Source organism: Danio aesculapii, chromosome 4 (assembly GCF_903798145.1).
Source record: "Danio aesculapii chromosome 4, fDanAes4.1, whole genome shotgun sequence".
NCBI classification, from domain to species: domain Eukaryota; kingdom Metazoa; phylum Chordata; class Actinopteri; order Cypriniformes; family Danionidae; genus Danio; species Danio aesculapii.
Genome location: NC_079438.1, coordinates 47,053,538 through 47,075,857, shown reverse-complemented (window position 1 = coordinate 47,075,857; position 22,320 = coordinate 47,053,538). Strand labels below are relative to the sequence as shown.

The following is a 22,320-nucleotide window of genomic DNA, read 5'->3' as shown; positions in this document are numbered from 1 at the left end:
GAGGTGCATATAGGGTGCACAATATAAATACATAACAGGTACACCTAAAATTGTGGTTTATATGTTACGTGTGAGTGTTACATGAGCAAATAATTGCTGCCTGTAGTTCATTTTCCAGCCACTAGTGTTGCTATTAACACGCGTTTCTGAACTCATCTTTAATTCTAATAATGCTATATTCTCATGGCCACTTTATGTTTATTGCTTTATTAACTAAGCATTTTGCTAACCAAAAATAAAAAAGTATGTAAATTACATTTAGCATACTTTGGTAAACATCTCCATAATCTTAAAACAATATTGTTATTTTATTACTTGCACCTATTTAGCCTCATGTACAGCTACAGAAACATATGTGGAGTAGGCATGAGAGTCCCTGTACATCATCTGAAGGCGGTGTGGGCAAGCCAATAAACAGAAAAAGCTTACAATGGCCTCCCTGAGTGTGCTTACACAGATGCCACAGCTCTCATTTATTATTCAGCAATACACCTGACTGCTGTTGGTTCTGGACAGTGCGTAGTGGTTTCAAATAACAACCCTTTATGGAAGGGTTTTGGTCTGGTGTAGTGTGGTTTTATTGCTCTCCGATGATGCAGAATGACAAAATGAAAGATTCTGCGCGCCTTGATTATTTATTCATGAGAGACACCGGTTTACTTCAGTCAGTGTGTGTAAATGTAAAAGAGAATGCATGCCAGCAAGGCAACTCCAGTTACAGTTCGACACGGAACCAGGAGCAGTAGTGCGACTCCTTTAAGAAGCCGCTTTAATAAACAATGAACATCTCATATTGACAGCATGACATCACCGCTGTTTTTCCCAGACAGAGGCAGCATGCACGGAGGATGCTGGGACCATATTGTCCGGGGAGGAGGATGCACCATCCGCCAAATGTTGTAATATCGATACACTCATTTCAACGTCAAGCTTCTGAGACGCGGCGTCGTTGAACGGCTTGAGATTTCAGTTATTACAGTGTGTCGCTGGCTGATAAATAGGATTATTTGGCGCTGCATATCCTGTATGGCTTTATTTTACAGTGACTGCAAACGCAAAATGGGCTGGAGATGCGTTATTGGAGGGGAATGAATCCATTTTATCAGCTTTAATTGGGGTGAGTGCAGAATTTAATTTACTTTATCAGCCTTATAAACGGAGGCCGTTGATATTCCAGCAATGAACGCTGCGGGAGCGTAACATAGCTGTTATTATTATTAATCTAAACATTCCTTTACATGATTGTGATCGTTTTTACTGTAAATGTCGAGTCATTTTAACATATGCTACATCTAAACAGTCATAGTGCTTTGATAAATGCATCGTGTAGCCTATAGTCTAATCCAGAGAGAATATGAGACGACTGGATTGTCTATGAAATATATATGTAACATAATCTGGGAAGCAAAAATCTATAGTCTGTCCGCGCAAGGTAAATGTGCTGTGAACCGATTCTTTTTCAGAACGGGCTCTTAGTATCTTAATGCCACCGAGTCAATTGCATGTTGTTATTCAGTAGGCTACTTGAAATAATTACAAATATTTTACATCGAAATGATAACACACTGAAAGACCATTTCCAATTTGTTAGATTTATTGCATCTGTAGGTCGACTCTGTGTATTTTGAAAACGAGTCTTTTGAGTCGGTTCTTTTTAATCAATTAAAAACACTCAGAACCACCGACGTGTTCAAACTCAGGAGCAAATGACAAACCGACCCGGTTCTTTTTAGTGAAGGCAGTAGCTAGGTTACATCATCGTAGCCCAGATCACGACAAAGTGACTCATTATGAGTCGGTTTTCCTTAATGAATTAAAATCTTTCCACAAGCATCGCCCAACTCCCGATCAAACGACTCTTTACGAGTATGTTCGACTCCAGATTAAAGATGACTCGGTTCTTTTCAAATTAATCTGAAATTAATCCCTGTAGGTAGCCTTTTAAAGCTCTCAACTGAAGTTTTCATTTGACTTTATTACTGTATTATTACAGTATTATAAAAATAATTACCAAAACAATTTGTTTTTGTGCTACAGGCCTATTGGCCATATACATTTTTATAGCTATAGGTTAACGATTATAAAATTACTGCCATTGAATACCAGAATGCGCGTGACTGTTGATTGGCATAACTATCAGCAGGTGAACGCGATTTCGCTCGCCTGAACTGAAAATTCGCGCTCTACATTAAAACGTTTGCGCATAAAACTGAAAGAAAAACTTGAGCAGGCCTAGTTTGTACCCCAAACATCTTTTCAGAGTTTCTCCAAGGATTCAAACATTAATAATCACGCACGCTTTCTGATCTCCATTTAATACCGCACAGCTTAACCGATGGACGGTTCTGGTGACGCAATGGCTTATTTCGTAATACAGACTGGACTGAAACACAATTGCCTCGAAGCTCAAATACAGAATGTTATATTTGACAATAATAAAAATAGTAAAACTTCCTCTGCCTTTTTTTGAAAGGCTCGGCTCGCGTGAACGAGGACTGGACTGAATCGTCTTCGTCTGGTTTCATTCGCTCGTGCTATTTGGATGGGACGGGCCACTATTTGGATGGACGTTAAATAAGGCTTATAATTTTCGCTCAGCTCTCCACAAAAGACACCCCAGCGGTCTCCGTTCTCTCCGTCCGCGTGCCCGGCGGGATGCGGGTGCAGGTCAAGGCGCTCTCCGTGCTGTTGTGGTGCTGACGCGGCTCTCGGTGAACGCGAGCATGGCTGCGGGGAAGTTGCTGCTCTACGCCGGTCTGTCTCTATCCCTCTGCGCGCTTGGGATGCTGGCTGTGGCGATTTGCTCCGACCACTGGTACGAGACGGACGCGCGGAGGTACCGAGAGAGGTGTCAGAGTTTCTCCAGCCGCCGGAAGGACCGGGGTTTTATTTACATCCCCAACAACAGCCTCCCTCTGCGGGCGAGCCGCTCGCGCCTGGACCGCTGGGAGGAGAAGCTGCTGCTGGCGCGCAACAGACGGCAGCTGTTCGCCATGAGCGCCGCCGATGAGTGCAGCAAACGCTACAACTCCACCAACATGGGGCTCTGGAGCAAGTGCCATCGGCTGGGATTTGACCAAGAAATTGAGGACCTCATCCGAAACGGTAGGACAATGATGCTCTATGTCTGTCAGTCAATGTGTGCAGTGCAGACGTGATGTCAGTCAAACATCCTTCTTGAAAGGTGTGTCGATATACAAATTGTGGATCATGTTTTGGCTGTTCTGAACCCATAAGATGCTATCCCTAAAACCTGAGAAATTAAATCACAACCATTCTATTTGTTTTCCTAAAGTTAGTAGCTCCCGATGTCTAATGTAACTTTATGAAAACAAACAGAATGGTGATGAGTTAAACCAAGACCCGATATTCACATAGGCCGATATATTTTTGCCCATTTCCCACAATATTCTACTTAATTCAATTAATATAATAATAATAATAATAATAATAATAATGGTTTTGGGTCAACAGTTAATTAAAATAAAAATTCCATTATTAGCCACGAATAATTTGGTAATAATAATAATAATGATAGTAATAATAAAACAATAACAATATTAATAATAGTTGTAGTAGTAATAATAATAATATAATACGGAGGAGGAAATAAATAACCAAAGTAACAACAACAACAATCAATAGGATTACTGCTACTACTGTTGTTAATGTTATTAACAACATAAGTAGGCTATAACGTTGATTAGTAAGTTGATTAAACTTTGCTGATAATTATTGGTTGTGTTTTTATTATTAATATTTAGTTTAAAATATGAATTATTTATATTCCACCGAACTCTCAAATAAGTATTTGTATGACTATTGGTTATAAACAATTCAATTAAAAACTGTACAAAAGCATGCACAGCCCTCTTAACTGGGTGCTCAGCCAAAAAAGCAAAAGGTGCAAACTATATATTCAACAAAGGCGGCAACACCAAAGCTCCAAAAATGAAAAATTTATTAAATTAAAAAGGCTGACACAGTGTCAGCCTCTTTAATTTAATAAATTTTGCATTTTTGGAGCTTTGGTGTTGCCGCCTTTTTTGAATATATAAACAATTCAACAACAAGAAATCTATAAACAAATGTGAGTTTAACGTTTTAAAACCTGTCACTGATATATATTGGGTAAAACCAATATATCTAAATATTTATCATTCGAAATGTAACCGCAGAGATGTCATTGCTTTAATTGGATTTCTTGAATTCTGGTTGCTTATTTAAGTTATGCCTGTATTGTTGGATAAAAATATGAAGTAACACCCTGAAAATGAATGCAAGTGTTACCCTACAAGTGTTTGTATAACCCTCAAGAATCGCAAAAGACCCACACAAAACATTAGCGCCTCATTCATGTGCACTGACATGAATAATGTGCAACCAATGGAAAAGACAAAAACAGAGAGTTCGCTACTTCAGTTAGCAGAAGTGACGAGTCCCTTGCATTTGAAGGTGTGAAGCCCTATGGCGAGTCTCACACTCTGGGCCTTATTATCCTCCACCAAACTAGGTTAATTTACTCCACACTGGTTTGAGGCATATGTGATGAATATATTAATAGCACCACACACACACGCACACACAAGCCTATAAATAGATTTCCGATCCCCAAACTGTGCCAGCCCAAACACCGGAGGCTGTGTTTCAGTCAAGGTACACCTAAACAAATGGCCCAGAGTTGCTGAGGCTCACACACTCTCCTATTACACACTAAATGTGTGCATGCTCAGGGAAAACAACAGCACTACATGTCCTCAATAAAGAAACATGCTCAATTCTGAATGGTGAATGGCGGTTTGAATGGTGTCACCTCTGCTGGTACCTGTTTCTTATGTGTGTGTGATTACGTAATGGGGATTTTGTGGCCCCGTAGTGTGCAGCAATAGCATGATTGTGTATTGCACCATCAGCAAAAGCTCATTTAACTCTCTGGCAGTGGTTTAAGGGTGAGGTTGCATTGATAAAATAATGCAGTGTTATTCTACACCATCTCTGCCATTCACCTTGGGGTGATGGTGATGATGCAAGTTGCATTTAGTGTGTGTTTTGGAGCTTTTAGTGTATTGCTGAACAGCTGTTTCTCATGCTTTGTTTTGGAAAATATTAGTCAGTGTTTATGCACCTTTATAAATAAATACAAGTGCTTCTGTTCCATATCTTTTTTATGATTATTCATATCATTATCTGGGTTGCAAGCACATCGCTTTATGAAATGTGCTGACTGTGCTCATAATGGCATCGCCCATCTCTCAGAGGAAGCTTATTCTCTGTATCTACCCTGGATCGTCTCTTGGGAGAGAGGATGGAAGAGTATGATGTATGAGAGAGCAAAACAGTGGTGCACAGATAAGGGGTCAAAACTAAAGGGCTTGAAGAGGGGGAAAGTCATTCACATGCTGTCCTTAATCTCGCTATTGTGGTTTTTCTTTTTTTTTTTTTTATTGGAATTTGTATTAAAACACTTCCTTTGAATACAGCTTAATGAGGAAAGATAACGATAATTAGAGTGGATAATTTAAGGAGGGAGAAATCATTTTGTTACTAAAAAAAGAGAAAAATAATGTTGATAAGTTTATTAAAGGGTTAAAAAGCAGGTATACTTTTTAAAAATAAAATATATACATTTGCAAGCACGCTATATACATTTGAAAATAATATATTATTAATATGAAGGAATTTTCTCTATTATTTTTTACATGTATTTCGTTTTTTTTTTTCAAATTTTCCATTTTATGATATATTATTTAGTAAATATGTAAAATTAACATATCAAATTAGCTGAAAAGATAAATTAGATTGTTTTTAGGTAAAAAGTTACACAAATTAAAAATAAAATTCATATTAATATGATTTTTTGTATTACAATTACATTTTTATCGGTCACTGAAAAAGATATAATTTTATGTAAAATTGGTTAAAAAAAACAAATAACATGACAAAAAATTGTCTAAATTAAAATGTTGAATTGTATTACATTGGATGTTATATATTATTTACATTTACAGTAGAAACTAAAATATATGTATTATTATTTAAATAAATAGCAAAACAATTAGGGCTGGCCCAATAAACAATATCATATCGAATCCCAATAAAATTTATAATGATAACAATGATAAGCTCTGGACATTTTCGTCAATATTGATTCTAGGAGCACACAGCAGAAGCTTGCAACAGCAGGAATCTATAATTGTGTTGATATTGGAGAGTCACCAAATTTTTGGTCTCAAAAATAGGTATTGTTTAGCACGCTCATTTCACTTTCCCACCAGTAGTACACTTTCCCGCCAACAGTATCCACCTTCGCTCATGTTTGGGATACTCTTTTTAAAGCGTAAGCATTAACAACTTATATTAAAATGTATATCGTTATCGGTTAATATAGAAATAATTATAGAGTTTGCATTTTTGCCATATCACCTAGCCCTAATTCCAGTAATCAATATGGCAGTTGAGCGTATTTAACATGCACTGATTGATGCAGAAATGACTTTACCTTTAACAATTGATCAGAATCGTGCTCATAAATTCCTTTGCGGCATCATTATTGAAGATTTCACATTGTAGCAACAAACTGCAGCAGAAAGCAGATGATTTATGTTAGTAGTCTGAAGAAAGACAAATATCTGTGCAACAGAAAGGGCGACCAGGAAATGATGCGAAAGATGGCGGCATCTGGAGTTTGTGGAAAATTGAGAAAGTCTCTCTGAGCGAGAGTGTGAGAGCAGGGTGAGATCATGCAGAAACAGCCAACCCATCTCATTGTCCACCATCTGTCCCTGCCTCCCAGCGGGACACCCATCAGGGATGATGAAGACATTTTAGACCTCCAACACAACCACAGAGACAAGAGAGATAGAGATTTAACCTCCCACCATTTATACAGGCAAACCCAATTCTAGGACATTATTGACCCAGTGTCACCTTTAAACTATTAATAATTGTTATTACACAAATATAGGCAATTGACACATCATCCAGTGTCATCCATGTCCAGTGCTGTGCTTGTGTTTACTACTGTTTTGTGTTACTCTAGAGCTATTAGTACTTTTCTAGGAAAATTTGGGCATTATCTAATCATTAAATCTCACCCTATACACTCTCAGAAACAAAGGTACCAAAATTGGCACTGGGACTGAACCTTTTAGTGCTAATATGTACAATTCCAATACTAATATGTACCTTTAAGGCACTGACATTGACTTTTTAAGTAGACAGCAAATACTCCAGTGTTAAATTAACACTGTCAGTGTTTATATAATCTCACTCAGGATGTTACATATAGCACTAAGGCAGTGTGATAAGTGTTGATGGAGCATTAATGATGAACACCTGCTATTAATAAGCTGAATCAACTACAAACTACAGCTGACTTCAGTCATAGTCTTAGATGAATAAATAAAACATTCAATCTCTCAAAATCTCAGTAGAAGATCATTAAACAACTCAACAAACTTCATTTCAGTTGGTTTCATCTAAGGCTGTGACTGAAGCAAGTTGTAGTTTTGTGTTTCTCTTCAGTGATTCTGCTTGTTAAGTGCTGGTGTTCATCATTAATGCTAAATCAACCCTTATCGGTTATCTCACAATTTTTTAACACTTTGAGAATTATACAAACACTGCATTTAACGCTGAAGGTTTTTCAGTGTTCTAAAATGTACATTTAAGGTACTAATATGTACTTTAATTAACCAAATTGTACCCTTTAGGTACAACATGTTCCTAAAATGTGCATCTTTAAAAGTGGGACTAGTTCAGTGACAACTTTTGTGCCTTTATTTCTGAGAGTTGGAGTGCCTGCATGCTCACTTTTTCAGTAGTGCTGGTTCCAGAAGTATTTTTCTCATGTATATGTAAAATCCCCCATAGGGATTTTTAAAAAAGTCTTTGCTAAAGCGTTGTTCACCACAAACCAAACCAACCAGCTACAAGGAGAGTAAATGGAAATTGGATTGAAAGACAAAAATACAAGTCTGTGTACTTAGCAGCTACACATTTGAAGTGAATCAAAACTTTTAATCAAAGTTGTCCTACAATTATTGAACAACACCCATTCTTGTATAAGGACAATTGTGAAAAATGTCTTTGATCCTCTTCAAATGTTGAATACTGTATAAACCCATTCATATTACGAATAAGACAAACTGTGAAATAAAAATCGATCAGTTAAAACTGGTTGGTTTTTATCTATAGAAACTATTCTATTGCAAAATATGTTTTTAAAACTATAGTTTACCCAAAAATCTAAAATTGACAGATTTTTTTCCCTCTATAGTTTGAATGCCAATGGGTACAAGTTTTCAAAATATCTTCTTTTGTGTTCAATAAACTCATAAAAATTTGCATCGTCTAGAGCAGGGGTCACCAAACTTGTTTCCGGAGGGCCGGTGTCCTGCAGATTTTAGCTCCAACCCTAATCAAACACACCTGAACAAGCTAATCAAGGTCTTACTAGGTATACTTGAAACATCCAGGCAGGTGTGTTGAGGCAAGTTGGAGCTAAATCCTGCTGGGACACCGGCCCTCCAGGATGAGATTGGTCAATTAGCCAGTCAATTTTCATTTTTGCGTGAACTCTACTTTTAAAACTAACCTGAATAAATGCAAACACATAGGACCGACAATAAGATATACAATTGATTAACAGCTTCAGCACTCACATGGAGTCTGTTTTTAAGCATTTATCAGTTAGTGTCGAAATCAGTTTCCCTATGGAGAGAATGAGTTTTTACTTCTAAAACCCTGACTATTGCACTCTGTTACATGAATGGCCTTTCACCCTATTCCTGGTTAGCAGGTAAGACTCAAGAGCGAAGACAAGGATTGGATTATGCTTGCGTTCTCTAAGGATCTGGCTTCCTTGTTTTTATTGTTTAAATTGGATGCCATGGGAGGAAGATGGCACACCTTCACGGTTCAGAAAGTAAGCTGTCGCTGGCACTAATCAAATACACAGGTGTTGGGGTGCGATGCTGGGTGCATCTCCAGGGAACAAGGAATAGACTGCGCAACAGAGCTTTTAATGCTTTGAATTTCCTCTTACAATGATTTTATTCCACGGCATATTATATCACCGAAATTGGGTGTGACTTTCAATAAAGTATAGAGAAAGGGAAAAGCGTCGAGTAATTTTGGAGGCCAGGAGGCATTTAAGATCCTTGGAGGAACTATGCTGAAAATAAATGAGGTATCCAATAACCTCTCTTTTCATTTTCTGTTACGGCTTTCATCTCCAACAAATATCCGTACAGCAAAATGTGACTTGACAGAGTGCCTGGACTCAGCCCACGACCGGCAGATTATGATTTGGCCTCGGAGTGTGTAAAGCACCCTCATTAGTGAGCCCAGAATATTTCTTGCTTAGTTCGAATAAGATGTCCAATTGTGCGTTTAAGATATGACAGACTTGAAATTAGCACCCTGCTTGATAACAGCTTGAGTTATATCGCTTTTCTTCCCTCTCTTTTTTGAAATTATGCTAATTTGATCATTGGCTAGCATGTCGGCGGGTATCAGCATTTTCCTCACACTATGAAAGCTCTTCGACCTGGTGGACGTCACATGAAAATTAAGCATGAGCGGTGGCGTTTACTTTTTGTTTTTAGTTCTAGTTTAGTTTAGAGTAAATATGTTGCTCCTTTAGAAACATTTTAACATCCCATAATGCAACAGTCTGGGTAATGTACTGTGAAATACACATCAAGATTTGATTGATACCGCACAAGAATTATTAACATGCTGCAACATCACAAAAATGGGAATGTCAAGGACTTGATGGATGCCAATGGCAGCAAGAAAGCAAATTAATAGTTTGATAAATAGGTAATATTCTTATATAAATAATGCATTTTGAGTCTTGATATTTTTATAAACACAAGACAAACAGTACACATTTATTATAATGTAGTTATTTTAATAAAAAAATAAATGTGATATTTAATAAAGTATTTAGTGCACGGTATTGGAAAAATCTAGCATTGTGATATTTTTTATTTTGCGATAAGTATTGTGATATGAATACAAATTGACCAGATAACTTGAATATCTCTGTTTCGAAAGAAGTAATAATGTTAGATGGATTGGGATGATTCTGCAGTGGGAGTGCATGTCCATAAAATCTAATAAACAATCTATAAGTTTTTGGGGTCCCCAGACACATTTTCGTTGTGGTCTGTGCTATTTGCAATGTGTTTCTGCTTGCATGTGTTGTGAGTATTTTAACAATCTATAAATACAATCAAGAAAAAAGATACAATTGAAAAAATGTTTTATCGTTTTCCGAGTCTAACAGTATTCAAGTACAGTGACTGACGAAATTATCAAAATAAAAAGAATTCAATAAAATTAATCGTTGTTAAAGTTACAAATGGTACAATTTATTATGCCTGAATACAATCACAGACGTCAAAAACACATGCTAGATGAATTATAGTCTAGACTCAACATTGCGTATGCTCGCGATGTGACTATTGCAAATGATCATATTGCGATATTGATGCTGAAACGATATATTGTGCAGCCATAATTTAGTGCAATGTTAAGATTTAAATATGCTTTTTATAACTAACATTGTTATTGCATCGCTTATGTGATTGTTTAAATTAGGGGTGCCCAAATTATTTTGTATAAAGAGCCAAAAACCAAATATCATAGAGAGCCGTGGGCTGAAGATACACATTCCAAATTAAACTACAAAACAAAAATCATATTTATAACACAGTGGAGTTCAATGCTGAATACACTACTCAAGCAGAATCCTTCTTTGCCTTGATTCGCTGACCAAAGTCTCTGCATTATCCTCTATCTGTCGTAAGTACATTTTAAACAAAATCTGATTCATTTACATCATTGAAATTTAACTATTTAATTTCAGTTTACATTAAAATTACAATCTCTAAACCAATCTCAGATGGTATGGTGCACCAAATCAAAGCTTAATATGGGTAAAATTTGTCCCACGGGCCCTTGTTTGGGCATCTCTGGTTTAAATATATATACAGTAGTCAGCATTTGAAGTGCGTCAAACCCTGTCGTCAAAGTTGTCCTAAAACTAACAACAGCACCCATTCTTGTCTTATTCTGGTCATTTTTTGATCCAATTTAAATGTTAACTACTGTACATGTTTAACTATTTGGTTTAATTCTTGCAAACTAAAAGTTTAACAACTAAAACCAGATTTTGTTGTGAAACTGTCTGCGACTAAATGATTGAAAATCTGCCCTTTCATCAACTAAAATTTCACATTAATTAGCTATATGACATTTTAGTCTAACTTTAGACATATATTACATACATTTTTCAGTAAATATAACCTTTTTTGACCATTTACCTTCCAAACAACCCACTTTTCACAACCCAACGACCCCAATGTTACTTGAAACCCTAAAATGTCACATTAAGTAACTAAAAACAGTTGTCAATGCCATTTCAGCCATTTCCTCTCTAACTCTGCAGTCCCTGGAAATCACTCTGAAAATAAGCCACCGGTATACTTCTTCCTAATTAAAATGTGTAATTATTTTCCTGTCGCCGCTGCTGCTGTAGGCTAGTTATAATTTCCCTGAATGCTAGAAAGCACAAGGCCTGCTCACAACAGCCGTCTTCAGTGTTTCCACAGGACTGATAAATGTCGCCGTTTCACAACAGCGGCCAATGTTTGCGGCCTGGATTCATTGTTCACCTCGCTGTTTGTCTTTCTGTTCTCCCTGGTGAAGCCTGGCACAGGTTTGCGCACACAATCAGGTGAACAAAGCGGAGGCGTGGGGGGTTTTGCCACGTAGGGAAGTGGAGGAGGACGGCTGGAGGCAGCTGAGGAAATAGCAGTAGTAATGCTCCACCTGAAAGACAGGGAACAGATGTGAGAGGGAGCCGCAGTGGAAAACGTCCAGTCAGATGAATACGGCTGCTTTGTGCAATTACAGGCAGAAGTGGAGGGATAAAGAATAGACGGTGAGGGCTGTTAGTCAAGAGGAAATGACACTCTGTCTTCGCTCGCCCCTCCCCCGTCGCTCGATTCCTCTCCCTTTTTTCTTGCAGCCCAATTTATATTCTGGCACGCAGATTAGTCTCCTGAAAATGGAGCGCTGATCATTTCAACCACTAACAGATCGCAGAATGAGGTAAAAAGAGCGGCCAGAATGATTGTGTTTTACTCCCTCCTCATTCACATCCACCTCATTATTTGGAGTTTTCCTTTTACAGAAGTCATTAAGAATGGATCAATTGCTTTTCTGATGCCATTTTAACATGCTGCGTTTAGTTGCTAGTTGCTGTCTGGTTGGAGCAGATCAATCATTGGGAGTGTTTGAATAGCCAAGCTATTAGTTTGACTTCTCATTTTTTCTTTCTAGCTCTTATTTTATAGCTTTTGCTCGACTCACTTTACAAGTGTTTACCTTTTGTGATGCTATTAATTATTTTTACTTGTTCTGTTGTCTTTTTTTAACCACTAATTTACCAAGAAAAGTTCTTTGTCCATGTATGTAAAAAACTAAATTAAGGTAAAAAATACTGTAGAAACCATCAAATATATTAAATAATTTTCTTATGATAAACTATCGGGTTTCATTAACCATTTAACTGCCCCACCAAGAAAAAAATTTGGATTGCATTTCTTAACTCCTAATGTCGCCAGTTAACACACTCAATGCATTTTTTTTTCCAAAACATCCCATAATTTTCAAAAAATCAACCTCTACCAAATGGTTAATATGTTGGTTTATGGTTAAAGATTTTTTTTTGTAAACCAACAATGTTGCGTGTGTAAACCATTATGTAAAACAGTCATTCTTTAAATGACTTTAACAGTCATTATTTAAAACAGTCAAAATATGGTCAACCGTTAGGTAGAGCAGGCAGTTTGAAGTGCCAACACATTGTACACATTGGACTTTTGTTACAAAGACAAAAACACCTCCAAAAGCATGTGTGCATGAGAAAGTCATACACTGTCAAAAATATGACAATATTTACTTAATATTATTAGTCAGTTTGATTGACTTGAAATGACTAGAAAAGTTCATTTGATTCAACTAAAAAAATTAAGGCAGCAAGAATTTTTTTAGTGTATGATGAAGCTCATCACAAACAGCTTTTCCACAAGCATAGAAATATAGGTGGTGAAGGTGTTCAGTGTCATTTACGCAACAGCTAAACAATATCATGGTAGCATAAATGAAACCAAAGTGATACATAATATAAAACGCTAATGTACATAACTGATGAAAAAAATAATAATAACCATGACATAATGTCAAAAACAACTACTAATAAGGTGATGGTCTAAATCTGGTGTGTTTGATTAAGGAGAATGGAAAATGTGTAGAGCTGGAGGTGGTCCTCCAGAAATGTAGTAAAGAAACACTGTATTAAGGAATCTTACTGTTAGGGCAGTGATAGCAATTGGTAATCAACGTGATTCTGATTCTATAGGACAATTAATAATATGAGTTGATGTCAGTGTACACAATTTATCCTAATCGTAATCATCAGTTTCTTAAGTAATGGGTTATTTGTCAGTAATAATGTCCTTAAAACGTTAATACAGCAAGACAGGTTTACTTGAGATAACTTTAATAGTACGTTTCCTGTTACAGAAGTCATTAAGAATGACTCAATGTTTCAAAACAAAACCCTGCTGCCATTTCAACTAAAATCATGGTGCATTTAGTTGCTAGTTGTGGAGTTGCTGTGTGTTTGCAGCAGATCAATCATTGGGAATCTTTGTGAGTCGAGCTATAAGACAAGTAATGCATTTGAAATAGTGAGACAGACATTGATCTGTTCAGTTGCTCATTAGTTTGCCATTGAATTTGGGGAGAGTGTGATAAACACCGGATGATCTGCGCTCAATATGAGGAGGTCAATGCTGAAACCCAAAAGCCTTGCTTCAGTTTAAGGCCTGAAAATGTCTAGGGTGGAACTCAGGCGCTTGGTTATTTGATATGAAAAGTTAAATGCAAATAAGATTTTGCCTATTTGAAATGTGTAAAACCAAAGCAAGGCAATGCAAAATACTTCACTCCAATATGTTTGACAAAGCTATGGTAGCCTAAACTGAGACCTAAACTGCAGTTGTAGATATTAATGCTAATAAAATGTAGCGCATCTATCAATTAATATGCTATTAAATGCATTTTATTATTTGATTATTTGTGTATTATACATTTGCTGAACATTCTCAAAAATGAATACTTAAAGTAATAATTAAAGATTAACTAGTGTGTACTCAAAAAAAATAAAATATAAGGACTGATATTTTCCCAAAGCTTTTCATTTAGAAGTACCAATGGACTAAAAGATGAATACTTAAAGTAATAGTTAACGATTAATTAGTGCGTACACAAAAAAGACTATAATATTTTTATGCAGAGACAATAATAATTATTAGTTGATCTTGATGTACACAATTTATCATCTTTAGCACTGTAAAATGTTAATTAAAAATAAAAAATCATTAAAACAAGTCAAACTTACTGTTTTAATTTACAAATTTAAGCTAAACTCTTTACACAATACATTGTAGTATTATAAGTTGATTCATATGTGCACAATTTATCACCAAAATTATAATTTTATTTAGCAATTTGTTATTCTATTAAAAAGTAAAAAAATCATTAAAATAATGCAAACTATTCTAAATTAATTTACAAATAATAATAACAAAGCATTAAATTATTAATTATTGTTTTCAAAGACTTTCAAAGGTTATGTTTTTCACACCTCACTGGCATTTTAGTAAAAATAAAAAAGTAAATCTGGTTAAAGTAAATCTGGTTAAAGACAAAACAAAAACACTGTAGGGCAAACAAACAAATCGCACATCTTAATATCAAATGCAGTTGCAAATCTTTTTTTTTTTTTTTTTTTTTATAAAAATACTGATTGTTTTTCTCTTTGAGGCTCAGTAGGGTTGACTGAGCAAACTACTAATCTCTAATGTAAAATGTGTGCTAATATGCCTATAGAGACATCTAAAAATATGACAGAGGCGTCTATAAATATGGCTTAATCTATGCCTACACACTATAATAATAGTAATCACTTTCTCAAGTTATCAGTAAAAATGTCCTTAAAAGATAATTAAAATGAGACATATTTACTTGAGATGTAAAAACCTGTAAGATATGAAGATAATAAGACTTGTTTGTTTTCAATCTTATTAACACCCCACTGGCATTTTAAGCACGAGCTTCAGCAAATCATGATGAATTTATATGAAGACAGAACAAGACTAAATGAGCTTGATATTTGGGGAAGAAAAACAAACTTCGGTACATATTCTCCAGTAAATGTTTCATTTTTTATACTACAGAGATGTTGAATTCATGATTCTGATTGTTCATAAAATGTGCGATTATTTTCAAGGAAATGCACAACTAATGTAGTTCTATGCAGGTTTCGACCACATTATTGTTTTATATCACTATGACCATAGCAATACACACACCAATAATACACACAAAATACTAACACACACTCACAGAAACAAGCATGCACACAGAAACTGAGTAGTTCTACAGCATGTACGCCTGACATTGTACCTGCTAAGATCTGGTTCCCACCAAAAGCAAAATTAGGTTTAAGATTACATACAAAGTCAATGCAAACACATAAACAGAGACAAATTTCTGGAGAGAGGTGCAACTGATGTAAAAAAAATGGCGCAAAATATAAAAAAACATGTGGAATTTGCCACATTTGTGTGTGGTGTAAAACATTCCGTGTGTAAACCAGAGCGAGTGACACATTGGTCTGCATTTGGTGTGAACCCAGCTTAAGCAACAGTCATGCAATACCTTCCAGTGTCTGTGCTTTTTCGCTAAAGTTTTGAATTTCTTTTTACATGTTTATAGTATAGAAGCTTATATCCATTATTCTTTTCACGAATGCACTTGTCAAGTCATCTCATTTACGGTTATTGCTCTTTTCAGTAGTGCTGTTGTTGATCTGTAGCTATGGTACAGTTCAGTGCTGGTATGTCGTGGATCAAGTAGTGTAAAATGATTCAAAGCACATTTGTGAGCAGCTCATGCATCGAATGCATGGATAGAAATATTGAGCAAGTCTAAAGCAAGCAGGTTTATCAAAAATTACACTTAAAAAATGAAGTTTGTTGTTTGTTTAAGAAAAAAACTTGATTGTTTTAGTTCAATCCATTTAAATTTGTAAAAACTAATAAGTTAACTTAATTTTTTCATGTTGCCCAACACAAATTGATTATATGGAACCCAGCATTTTTTACAGTGTACATACCACAACTAAATAATTGTCAAATAATAACTCTCAACGGATTTAAAATGTAGCCTATTCTCTGTGTCCCATTTTCTATCGACAGAGCAGAATTGATCCACCGAAATCTGTGTTTGGATTCTGAGTTATCGGATTTTAGTGGCCACCTCATGTCTTGAGTTGTGATAATTAATATAAGCAGAGTAATTCACTCTGCACTGTTGGAAACTATTCGAAAATACCCTACACTGTAAAAAATATCTGTAAATTGACAGTTTTCCATATTTTGTGATAAAATTTTTTGTCACTTATGCTTTTGAATTACATTACGGGACCTTAATCTTTCCTCCAAGAGTGTTTGATGTTGAAAGGCTTGAAAATTTGACTTTTATTGACATTTTTAATAGTTTGAAGTGATATATTGTTTGGGTTGGCGTTGTAAATTCCTGTCAGTACATTTTCTGTTATTTTACAAACTTAATTCTTTAAATATCATTATTTTAAAACATTATCTTGTCTTAAACCACTAAAATGTCAATAAAAGTCACTTTGTTAATTGAATTTGTTGAATTTTCACCATCAAAAGTGGACAGAGCAGAGACATAACTCGCAAAATGCAATTCACAACCATAAGTAAACATAAACAAGGGTGAATCACAAATACGAAACCTGTTAATTAAACAAATATTTTTTACAGTCTACATTAGAGCAGAAAATGTATGTAACTTTGAACAATTTTTGCTAATTCCTCGCTAAATCTGAAGCAATAATTCAGCAATCCGTTATCAAATATACAAATACTCATCAAGAAAGCGTTTTCACACATCTCAGCCTCGACTTCCTGTTATTGGCTCTGAGTCTCAATGGGCTCGATTGAGTGAAAGCTGGAATCCAGATCTGATCTGCGATGTGAAAGCTCTTCCCTCTTCTTGGTGGACGTCTTTCCACTTTCTCATCCCCTCACATCCTCTCTTTTGATCAATGCTTCATCAGAAGGGCTGGACTTCAGTGGGGTTCAACTCAACGGCGCAACGACACCAATCAGCAAATCCATTCAGGCCTGAGAAACACAAGCCGCTTGTTAAAAAGCTCAACCCGATTCCGATGAGATCCACGTCCACCGCAGCTGCCCTGCTGAATGAGAGCTTTCAGCAAGCCCACAAAGCAGGAATTATGGCACACGGAGGAATCGCACAGCTGCTTGTTCCTCTGAAGGGCGTGCAAGGTTTCTCAACTCAGGACAGCATGAGCCGTGTTGAGGTGTTTCACTCTGGGAATGACGGGTGCAGGCGGTGGTGTTTTTATTTTCTTGCTGAGGCCAACAAATAAGGTGCTGGCTGAAGGTTTTGTGATGTCATCTGTCAAAATGTGTGAAATAGTTCTCGTTTTTGTTGTTTTTCAATGTGAAGACACCTGACAAATGCGGTTGTGTGCTTTGATGCAAGCTTTTTTTCTTTCTTTGTGCTCCTTCTTTCTAATTGCTTTGGTATTTGCAGAATGGGTGGGAAAAGGAGCGTGTGTGGTTAATTTTTCTTATGAAAGGCCAAGCATCTACCTGAATGCATGACTTTGATTGTTGAATTTTAAGGGTGTTAGATTAGAAAGCTGACAAATGCTGTCAAACATTTGTTTTTAAGATGAAATGCCTGCTGTGATTTCTTTTGTTTTACTGTGTGGGTGAATCTTGTGAAACCTGCTGAGAATATTATGGGTCCTTTTTCAAGACAAAATTACACGAAAGACAAACAAAATTAAGTGAAGTTTTACAAACTAATTTCGAGAGGAGTACACGATTAGATTGATCGCGGCTGGTCTCTCATCCACAATCATTAATAAGCCAATGAGAATCCAAACTTATAATAAATAGCCTGTCTTGCCTTACTCCTTTATCTTCGTTTTTGAAGAGTCCCCCCATCCACCCCAACTCCCCCTTTATCTCCTTTACCAGGGGAAGCTCTCGAGAACTACCTGATCTCTTGTCCTCCTTATGTGCTCATTGACCAGGCGGAAACCATGGGCTCAACTATCTCCTGGCTCAGGGTTCTCTCCCAGGACAATATGCCAAACCTGCTATTAATATCAAGCATTACCTTAGTGTGAACTCTTGAATTTTATTTGTGGCATAAAGAAATGCCTGTGCATTGTAACATTATTTTTATGACAGTAATGTACAGTGCACAGCATAAATGAGTACAGTACAGTAAATGCATTAGTTTCTCAGTGAATATAGATAAATATTTTGGTCAATTAAAACAAAACCATTTTATAAATGTTATAAGTTATATTCATTAAAATAAGAGTGCAGTCACCTAAAATATTTAGGAATAGAAAGATAATACATTTAAATTAAAATAAGGCACATTTTCAACAAATGTTTTTTATGGTTACCTTGATTTTTTCCCTCTTTATTAAAATTTTATGTAAAATTTCCCCCTAACATATTCATTGGCGTATAATGTTTAAAGTTATTTTGGTCAAATTAATTCTAGTTTTGGTACAAATTGAATGTATATACTGTACATAAATATCTGATGTATAGATACTGTACAAACCCAAAATGGTTTGAGTACTGTAAACTTATATATTTATAAGTCATGCACATATAAGTTATTTGTATTGATGTCATCAAAAATTATTAGAAACTTAAACACCTTAAGTTCAGTTATCAAATCAGTATGAGTTCATTTAATAAAACAAATCAAGTCAAAACAACTATACAGCTACTCAAATGGCTTGGTATTGCTCCATGCATTAGAGTTACGTTAACACAAAAAATATAATTAATTCATAACTCATAAGGTTTGAGTTCTGCTTAATATAATCAGTTTATGAGTTACCACACTGTAAAAAATGCAAGGTTCCACACAATTCATTCATGTTGTCCCAACACAAATTGATTAAGTTAACTTAACACTTTTAACAAATTCAGTTGTCACAATGAAATTTCAAGAATTTTGGTGTTTCAGCTTATTTTAAATAAGTAGTTTGAACGAGCAAAAAAATGTTTTAAGTGCATAACTCTTTTTCAAGTCAAAATAATTATAAGTTAAACTAACTTATTTAACTTAGTGATTTTCACTGTTTCACGGGTTTTACAGCGTGTCTTAATTTAAAAGAGAGATCTATAAGGAGTGAACTCATAGATTCTGGGCATTGTAAATTTTTACCACAAACAATCTAAATATACAAAAACAATAATTAATAAAACAGTTTCATCTTTATACTTAACATCTACCAGATTTGTAAAAAGATTTTAAGATTTTACATTTGTCAAGAAGGCAATTTAAGAATTAAATAAAATATAATATAAGGTAAATCACGTATTGTACATATAGTTTAATAAGTACAGATCAGAATAAAGATGATGTTTACTTTTTAAATAATAGTTGGCGATGTCTCTTTGTAAAAATTGCCACAAGTGTTATGATATGAAACAGAACGATCTAATTAGTGATTCCTAAGAACAGCCTCCATCCAGCACTGCTTCTTTATAGTTATTGGATCACTGCATGCTCACAAGGTGTTAAAATGAAGCGAAGTGGGAAATCGGCCCAGACAAATTAATATGCTGCGTTGACAAAACCGAGCTCAATCCTTTTTCACCCACGTCACTGTTTAAACATTCCTTTATAGTTCATTTACTCTGATTTTGACTTTGTTAGCGTATTTTCACAGTCTTCCAGCCTCTCCAGCATCTGGTGATTTAGTAAGCCACTTGATAAATGCTGTCATGTAACCGAGTTTTCTCATTTTTAATCCAAAGTGACCCAAATCACTGTATTAATACAAGTTTCATTCGTTTATGTAATTGTAAAGAAAGAATGTTTGTCTTTGTAATCTTTAATCAAAGTCTAATAACATGTTCAGCCTCTCAAATAGCTTTCAGATTTGGTTGTGCGGGCAGTCGGGTAATGTTTACTGCACAAATAGCTATAAGGCAGGATATTCTAGGCAATGTAGCCTTTTGAAAATCATCACCAAAATTTAACAAAAAGAGTGATTGACCATATTATGTGCTATTTTGATGAACAAAAGGTGAACTTGACCTTTAGCCTCAACAATTCAATCGCATTCTTGATTTCCAACCTGCCAAAAAACAACAGACAGTATATGCAGTGTGTAAAGTGCACTTAAAAAAAAATTATACAATGACTGACCATAAAAATGTTTGTTCTGTTAATCGGCATGCATTAGTAGTTGATGGCATCTTGACTGTTTGTATGCACTGATCTGTAAAAGGAATATCATACATAGTGTTTCTAGACCAAAAAAAATAGCCACCTAGCAACAAAGAACACCCCATAAATCACATATCATCATGCTAAAACCAATCAGGAAATATTAGCAACTGCCTGGCAACACCCTGGCAACCACCTAGCAAGCCAGAATCATATAAGAAACATAAAATGGCTACTGACAATTTGTGTTAGACTTTAAAGATCCACTTCAAGACCAAAGAATGAACAGAGTGCAAGCACGCTATTCACTCGGGTGCATTTAAGCTTCTCTCCTGACTGTCTGAAAAGGCCCATGTAATCAACACCAGGAAGCTGGATAAGTCAAGCCAGCTTTCGACCGTTTCTTTTTGATGCATTAGCGATAGCAGCATTTAGCATTTCAAGCTTCCTTATGGAAGAATGTGCCACAGAACACTGCACGCACTCCTTTAAATGCGAGCAATAGCCTGATAGCTACCTATTAAGGATCAGAGGGACTTTGATGTTCTAAGCAAAGCTATAGTGCGGCGAGAATCCTGTCTCAAACCCTCTCTGCTGCTCTAGCTTAAATAGCTTAAAAATTCAGGATGTTGTCAGCCTCTGATATTCACCCTCCAAGGCCGAAAGCAACTGTGTCATGTATTAGATGTTATCAACAGCGCTAACGGACTGCTTGAAAGCGGAAATGTGTGAGAAATGATATTGATTGAGTGCAGTAGTGGTGAAATCCAATGCTGGTATCTAAATGTAGGACCTAGATTCGTCTCCAGTGCTGTCTCACATCAAGAAATGTGTAACTAATGAACAGGGATTTCGGTTTAATTCCTTTTTCATAAAAGAGGTCAAAGTTTAGCTTGTTAGCATGACCTAGTTAGCCCCTGCTGATAGATGCTGTAATGAGACTACCTCAGGCCAAAAAAAAAAATCTCTTGTTTTTTTCCACTCTCTCGCCACTAATGTCTGTTCAGAAGTTCTTAATGTAAGATAAAAGAAAAATTCTTTTAATATTGTTTGAACGTTGCATGGTTGATGGTGCCAGATAGGCTGGTCTAAGTATTTAAGAAACTGTTGATCTACTGGGATTTTCATGTACAACCATCTCTAGGGTTTACAGAGAGTGGTCTGAGAAAGAGAGAATATCCAGTGAGCAGCAGTTCTGTGGGCACAAATGCCTTGTTGATGTCAGAGGTCAGAGGAGAATGGCCAGACTGGTACGAGCTGATAGAAAGGCATCAGTAACTCAAATAACCACTCATTACAATTGAGGTATGCAGAAGAGCATCTCTGAATGCACAACACGTCCAACCTTGAGGCAGATGGGCTACAGCAGCAGAAGACCACACAGGGTCCCACTCCTGTCAGCTAAGAACAGGAAACTGAGGCTACAATCCGGACAGGCTCACCAAAATTGCACAATAGAAGATTGGAAAAACGTTGCCTGGTCTGATGAGTCTCAATTTGTGCAGCGACATTCGGATGGTAGGGACAGAATTTGGCATCAATAATATGAAAGCATGGATCCATCCTGCCTTGTGTCAAGGGTTCAAGCTGGTGGTGGTGGTGGTGGTGTAATGGTGTGGGAGATATAGTCTTAGCACACTTTGGGCCCATTAGTACCAATTGAGCATCGTGTCAAAGCCACAAGCTACCAGAGTATTGTTGCTGACCATGTCCAAACCTTTATGACCATAGTGTACCCATCTTTTGATGGCTACTTCCAGCAGGATAACGCGCCATGTCATAAAGCGCAGATCATCTCAGACTGGTTTCTTGAACATGACAATGAGTTCACTGTACTCAAACGGCCTCCACAGTCACCAAATCTCAATCCAATAGAGCATCCGTTGTGGTGGAACGGGTTATTCGCAT

The 22,320-nt window shown here is 36.2% G+C and overlaps 1 protein-coding gene across 1 annotated transcript in view; it reads left to right on the top strand.

Moving 5' to 3' along the window:
- Positions 1-734: 734 nt before the first annotated feature.
- Positions 735-22,320, top strand: part of tmem178bb (transmembrane protein 178Bb) — a 122,525-nt gene continuing 100,939 nt past the window's right edge. The window contains 2 exon segments of the mRNA XM_056455854.1: positions 735-1,117; positions 2,474-3,105. Of these exon segments, the coding sequence (XP_056311829.1) occupies positions 2,724-3,105 (382 nt within the window). The 5' untranslated portion in view covers positions 735-1,117; positions 2,474-2,723.